Here is a 7,076-nt window from a genome sequence, read left to right on the forward strand (position 1 = left end):
GTCTAGAAGTGCCTACCTGGAGTGAGCGTTAAAATAGGTAACTTGAGAAGGGGAGTGACTGTTGACCTGCTGAATAGTGTCAATGGTAGGACAGACCCCAGAACTCCTGGCCCCCAGCTCCCCCTACCCCCCCCAGACACGCCCATCCTGAGTTCAGGGTCCAGCACACACCTGCCCAAGGAAAAGCTCACCTCGCTATTTTGTGAGGCCATTCACTACCTGTGTGCAATTCTCTCTGCCCCAGACAGACATGTGACCCTCACCTGAGACTGAGGAAAGTGCAGTTAAGGAGTCAGGTTAACCAGTAGCCCCCACCAGAGAGCACCATGACAAACGACCACCCTGCGCCAGTGGCCCCAGGCCCAACTCCAGGGAAGGATACAATCATCTGCCTATCGGAAGGCGACTTCTGCCTCAATTTCTCCAGTTTTTCCAGTTGTTTGATCTCGTTATTCCGGACACGTTTGAATTTCTTGATCTCGGACTCAAGGAAGGAGGAGGATTATTTTCTAGGGATCCCGCACATCCAAACTCAGACCCTGCCCGCTCTGCAGTGACCTCGCTCACCCGTGTCTGCTTTATCTGAGTCCCATAGAGTTTCAGGGGGTTGACGACCTTGGTCTCCAGCCTCTCAACCTGGGGGAGCATAGACATGCAGAGAATCAGAGCAGGCAGAGCCAGGGGGATGCCTGGAGACTGCATGTGCTCCAACCTACATTTATAGATTGCCATCGACACACACAGAGCTGCATTGTAGGAATGTGTATGTGGGGGGTGGGGGTGGGGGTGGGGGAGAGGACAGGGCACCCTCACCCTCCCTCACCCTTCAGGGTTGGGAGTACCGGCCTAGCTCAGGGCTCTGCCTCCCAAAGGCTTGTGAAATACATTTCATCTTGATGAACCTTGTTTCCTCGCCTGTAAAATGGGTGTAATGCTGTGCCCACCTGGGAGTTCATGTCATGAGACCCATCACTATTTCAGTTCTCCAAACGGTTCTCGCTGGGAGGCTCGATAGACCCGCTTAGGACACAGAACAGCCTGGGATTCGCAACAGGGGGTGAGGGGGATGCCCTGAGCCAGTGCCTACACGCCAAGCCTAATACTAGAAATTTTACTTTTCCTTTGGATAACAGTGATTAGTTAATACAGGTGGCCGCCCAATCACCAAGTGGAATTAGGAAGTCTTATGACACAAATGGTGCTGTCCCCTTACCTGAGGACAGGTTATCACCTGTCTGGACAATGTGCATGTGAGGGGTTCTCTGGGCCTGGCTAGATAGGGAGTGGGGTTTCTATCTGTACTTGCCATCACTAACTGGATCGCCTGTGATATGACAGTCTGGTTTAATGCTCCTTCAATAGAAAAGCAGTTTTGTTCTTTTCTACAATCACAAAGAGGAGTTTTCTAGGCTGGCAGGAGATTTTTATTTTTAATGATTTCCTAACATGCTGCAGCCTCCTTAGCCTCAGCCCCCAGGATGTCTGTCCCTTCTCCAAGCACTCTGGGCCCTGGGGAATGTGCCTCCTCCCTGGGACTCAGGGAGTTCACAGCAGCAGCCCTCAGAACTGGCTTCCTGGGTCTTCTTGCCTGGTCACCCTTCATATGACTCTGCAAAGCCTCCTGGCTCCCAGCCCTGTAAAGGGAGGTGTGACCTGCCCCTCCCTGCCTCCACCTCCTCGCCCCCGCCCCCGCCCCCCACACACACCCTCCAGGGAGGGAGTAGTGTTAAGTGTCCAACCTCCAGGGACACCTTAGGAGGAGATGTCCATTGATTATGGCTCCCACAGGGTGGCTCCCACCCTCTGACCCGACCCTGACAATGGGGCCAGGTCCTCGGCGACCCCTCTCACCTGGGCCTGCCGGTAATCCTGCACTTTGGCCAGGTCCTCGGCGAAGTTCCTCATGGTAGCCCGCAACTCGGGGTTCTCGGTGTTGGCGAAGTCAATGAGCTGCTTGACCAGCCGGTCGGCCTTGTCCCGCAGCCCGGCCGTCTTCCGGGTGTAGGCAGCCAGCAGTGAGCAGAACTGGCCGAAGTACTTCTCGGCATTGGTCACTGTGTTCTCCATCACCCTCACCTGGCTGTCCCTGGGGAAGCAGGTGCCTGAGGGGTCACCTGGGCAGCGACACAAGGCTCACCCACCCACCACCTTTCTCACAGGTGGATAGTGCCACTCCAGGCATCTGGCCCCTGGGACAACACTCAAGGTTTGGTCCCTGGGGCACCATTCAAGGTCAGGTGTCAGCCCTTCAAACTCAATGCAGGAGACCCACTGGGTCACAGAGCTGGCCAGTGGCCAGGCAGGAATGCCAAGGTGGGTGTGGCTCCAAACCCCATCTCCCTGCCACCCTTTAGAGGGCCTTTTGTCTCCCTGGCAGAGTTAATCCTTATTCCCTAGCTGCCATGGCCTCTTTGGTCTGAAATTCCACCAATTCTGTCTTTTCCCCGAGATGTCAAATGTCTCTCCCTTCTCTGAACCCTGAAGCCTTTTTTTAAATTAATGAACTTTCTGGGAACCAGACTTAAATTTACAGAAAAACTGAGTGCAAAGCACAGAGATGTCCCATGTACCCCCTCCCCCAGCACACACACTTTCCCGTCAGTAACATCTTGCCTCACTTGGAGACATTTGTTACAAAAGATGAGCCAATAGTGATGATGCATTATTGGTCACTAAAATGCATTCTTTACACGAGCCAGCGTTCACTCTGGGCGTGGTGCATTTTGTGGGTTTTGACAAATGCCTGATGCCTGTGTCCCCTATCACAGTGTCGTACAGAAGAGTCTTACTGCCTTAAAATCCCGTGCTCCCTCTATGTATCACCCCCACCCCCAACCCTGAAGCTTCAGTTTGTCCTTCTTGCATGTCCTTGATCACTTCCTGTTGTGCTTGGTTTCTGTCACCCTCCTTGGCTTGGGGTGGGAGCCTCCTGCCTCATGTTTTGTGCTGCTACCTGGTGCCCGTCCATCGCAGGCGTTCAATGAAAGTGTGTGGAATGAGTGAAGGACCTGCTGAATTTAGTCTTCCCTAAACAGCCGCTGGCACTCGCCTCCCTCCCAGCCCTGCTCTGCCCCAGCCCTTGCTTCTCTCCGTTTGACCCAAGTCCCCTGCACAACCCTTCAATCACGTCCCTAAAGCTGGAAACTCTGAGGAGGGCTCTTTGTCCTCCTTCTAACAAATTCTAACTCATTCACCACTTCACAGTTTGCAAAACATTGCACATGCATTTCCCATAAGTAAGGCACTATTATTATCACTATTTTGCAATGAGTAAACAGAGGCCCAGAGAGGTGAATTATCTTGCTCAAGGTCACACAGCTGCCTGAAGTATCAGTTCCTCCAGGTGGGGTCCTTGGACCCCCTCCATCAGAATCACCTGAGGCACAAGTTAAGCATGCACTTTCCCAGGCCCTCAGCCCAGACCTGTGAACCAGAATCCCTGTGAGTGAGGCCCAGGGGGCGGCAGAGGCACCCTCGAATTTCCCACCCTCAGAGCAACCAGGCATAGAAACAATGGGGGAAGGGCCCAGCGACTTGCAAGAGAGCAGTGATAGAATGAGGCCGGAGGCATTGGAGTCAGGAGAAACCCACAGAAGGGGCAATGCCTGGTGGGACTTTGAGGCATGAAGAGGAGTTTTCCAGGGAGAGGTGAGCGAGGGAAGTTGGATGGACCCTGTGAACTTGGCTACCCCAGAGCTGTGGGCAGTAGTGCTGGAGAAACAGAGGCCAGATTCTGGAAACCTCTGTGGTCCTGAGCCCTGTCTTCCCTCAACCTTGCAGAGGGTGTGGGGTATGGTGTGAGAGGGAGCTCATCCTTATCACCCCCACACCCCAACCCCTTCCAAGCAATCCCAGCTGCCCCATCTGCGTTGGTGCATCAGACCCTGAAAACCTGGCTCATCCTCCCTCCCAGCTGGGCCCAGCACCAGCATGGGGTCGTTTACCTGAAGAGAACAATGTTCATTGTGACCAGAGGCACCAGCTGTCCTGGTCTTGAGAAATAAGGACAGGGCCCCAGGGGTCCTGCAAGCCCCAAAGAAGCAGGGCAGGGCTGGGAGCAGCTGCGTGGGCCAGGCTCAAGGGACGCTGCCACCTGGTTCCAGGGCAACGTGGCCACCCACAGCTGCCCTGGGAGGAGCTTCGGCTGGTTGCTTGGCAACCCCGCCCCAGGCCAGCCTCTCCCAGCAGGTTAGCAGGGCCTTGCCCAGTCTTGCATTGGCTCAGGGGAGGCCCAGAGAACCCCCCACTCTCCCCTTGAAGATGGAGGTTTTTGTGGAACCGGGCAGTGTTGTGGTTCCCCAGGAAGTGGAAGGATTGGATTTAGGGCAGCTTGTCCTGGGCCCAGCTATGTTTGTGGGTCCTGTGTGGTGAGGCCCCTTCTCCTGCGAGCAGGCCATGAGACCTTCCCCAGGGCTCTGGTGGGCTAGCGGGCAGGGTCCTAGGAGACCTGGTCACTAAGAAGGGGCACGTGAAAAAGCACAGAGTACATTTAGGGGGGTCTCGAGGCCTTAGAGCTGGATGGAGGGGACAGGGCACCAGCCCACAAAAAATCTTAAACATTCTTATCATCATTTTATTGTTTTTTTTTCTCTCTTTATTATAAAAACTACCTGTTCATGGTTAGAAATGTAAGAAAACAGAGATAACACAAAAAAAGAAAATATAATGGCATCTATAAAATTGTACTAATTAAGTACAGTACCTTTTACTAATTGCAAGATTTATGCATTTCTTGTGTACCTACATTTTACCTAAAGACAAGAAATAAGAAACTAATAACCACAACAATGATAAGAGATTGCGTGGAAAGAGGGGGGAGGTGCAGGAGAAACAAGAATAGCAAAATACCGGTAACTTGCTGTGTGAAACTCATTATACAATTCGGTTCACTTTGCATATGTCTGGAGGTTTTTATAACGAAGAGCCCCACTCCCCCCATTTTTTTTAAGCATATATTAAAGCAAAGACTTTAGAGTCAGCTAAACACAGGTTCAAATGTCAGACCCCAGCCCTGCTGTGTGACCTTGGGAAAGTCACTTGACCTCTCTAGGCATCATCAGTCTTCTCCCCTATAAATGGGAGAAGACGACTTGCCTCGTTCATAGGAAAAGTCCCTGGTATGAGCGTGAAAGGACAGGGCAGGGGCCAGACAGCACTGCTGTTCCTTGCACGTGGGCTCAGGGCGGTGGTGGCTCCCCAGGGTCTGGTCTCAGGTGCCCCACCATCCTGTGCTGGTTGCCAGCCCCCTCTCCACAATTCTCTGTGCCTGGTGCTCCCTGCAGCTGCACTGAGTCATATATCGACATAACTCAGCTTCTTCCTGCGGCTGTCACTTTGTTTTGGGCAGGTTTCCTCCCCTGACTTCCCACAGGGTGGTTCTGACCAGTCCCCTGAGCTCTGTGGGTCATTACATGGCTCTTCCTATATGACGGGGGAGGAGAGCTCCTGTGTCCCCGCTCTGTGCAGCACAGCTGTCCCTGTACCCAGTCAAATCCTCTCACAGTCTCGGCTTGCTCACCCTTGGGGGCTGCACTGCATTGAATCGTGTCTTCCAAATACACATCTACCCAGAGCCTCAAAAAGGGACCTTATTTGGAAGTGGGGTCTCCACAGATAAGATTAGCTGAGCTGAGTCATACTGGATCCTGGAGTAAGATGAGCTCTCGTCCATTCACTGAGGTCCTTCTAGAAGAGGAGGAAGCAGACACACACACACACACACACACACACACACACACAGGAAAGACAGCCATGTGACGGCAGGGGCAGAAACTGGAGGGATGCAGCCACACGCCAAGGAACACCAGGACCTGGGAGAGACAGGAAGGATCCTCCCCCCCTAGGGCCCTCAGCGGGAGCGCGGCCCTGCCAACACCTCAGTTTTGGACTCTGGCCTCCAGAACTGGAAGAGGATAGATCTCTGTTGTTTTAAGCCTCCCAGTCAGTGGCAGCTTGTTAGGGCAACCCCAGGACACTCACGCTGGGTCCAGGGAGAGCAGGCTGCCCACAGCCCCTTGATGTTCTTGCTGCATTTCATCCTCTCCCTGCAGGGGTGGGCTGACCTGCACAGTTTCTCTGGGACCTCTGACTTCCCCTCAGTCCCCCTCTCCTTTCCTCTCCCCCCCAATGCCACAGCTCCCTGCACCCCACCCCTCCCCTGCACCCACTTACCAGGAACACTCCACTGGGCTTCCTCTTGTCTTTCTTCAAGGCTGGTGTTCTAACTTCCAGACTGAAAGGCCAGCTCCTGGAGAGAAAGGACTGCCTTATACTGTTGGTTATCCCGTTGGTTAATTCCCTCACACGCAAGCCTTGCTGAGTCTCCTTTGGGTCAAGAAATGCCAACGACAAGGAGGCGCCCTCCCACTGCGGTGGGTTCTGGACCCCACCCCTGGCACCTTCTCAGGTCCTTGGTCCAACAAGCATCTCTGCTTTGTCTTTGTCCCTACATGCTCCTCCCATCAGCTTCAACATAAGCATCCTCTCCTTAGGGACAAATTCTCCCCAAACAATTTCCTTATTCCTCCTCCTCTGACTCCCTTTCTCACAAGAACTTTGCAAACAAGGGGTCTTTCCTCGCTCTCCATTTCCTCCCCCCCACCCCCAACTCGCCTTTCCAGGCACTGCCTCTGAGGTCACCAAGCCGTCTCCAGTCACCAAATCCAATGTCCTTTCTCAGTCCTCCCCGCAGCCCCCAGCATTTAGGCCAATTGCACCTTCTTGAGCCCCCTCTTCCTCCTCCCCGCTGGGGGAAGGGACGCTGGCCACTTCCGGATCACAACTCCCCAGGCCTCGCAAATGCCCACTCCCCACTAGACGGCCTGCCAGAACCCTGCTCATGCCCTGAAAATTCAAAGTGGATTTTAGCACGTCCGTCCGAGGCGCCCTGAACCTACTCAGCTCCATTTCTCCTCACCTCACTGCTTTATACCTCTGATTGAGCCAGAGATCAAAGAATGGTGATGCATGTATTTCTCACTTTCGGCACGTTTGGAGAAAAGCTCTAATGCAATCCCTAGCCTTGATTCTGTCTCTAATATATGATGTCTCTCCCTCTCTCTCTCCCTTCTTCCTTC

The 7,076-nt window shown here is 53.6% G+C and overlaps 1 protein-coding gene across 1 annotated transcript in view; it reads right to left on the reverse strand.

Moving 5' to 3' along the window:
- Positions 1-4,100, reverse strand: part of CIBAR2 (CBY1 interacting BAR domain containing 2) — a 15,856-nt gene extending 11,756 nt beyond the window's left edge. Inside the window, exons 1-4 of the mRNA XM_019634835.1 lie at positions 3,945-4,100; positions 1,852-2,086; positions 568-636; positions 383-484 (exon numbers count right to left, since the gene is read on the reverse strand). Of these exons, the coding sequence (XP_019490380.1) occupies positions 383-484; positions 568-636; positions 1,852-2,086; positions 3,945-3,964 (426 nt within the window). The 5' untranslated portion in view covers positions 3,965-4,100. The remainder of the gene's footprint in view (positions 1-382; positions 485-567; positions 637-1,851; positions 2,087-3,944) is intronic.
- Positions 4,101-7,076: the final 2,976 nt, after the last annotated feature.

Source organism: Hipposideros armiger, unplaced genomic scaffold, assembly GCF_001890085.2.
Source record: "Hipposideros armiger isolate ML-2016 unplaced genomic scaffold, ASM189008v1 scaffold_19, whole genome shotgun sequence".
In the NCBI taxonomy this organism is placed as follows: Eukaryota; Metazoa; Chordata; class Mammalia; order Chiroptera; family Hipposideridae; genus Hipposideros; species Hipposideros armiger.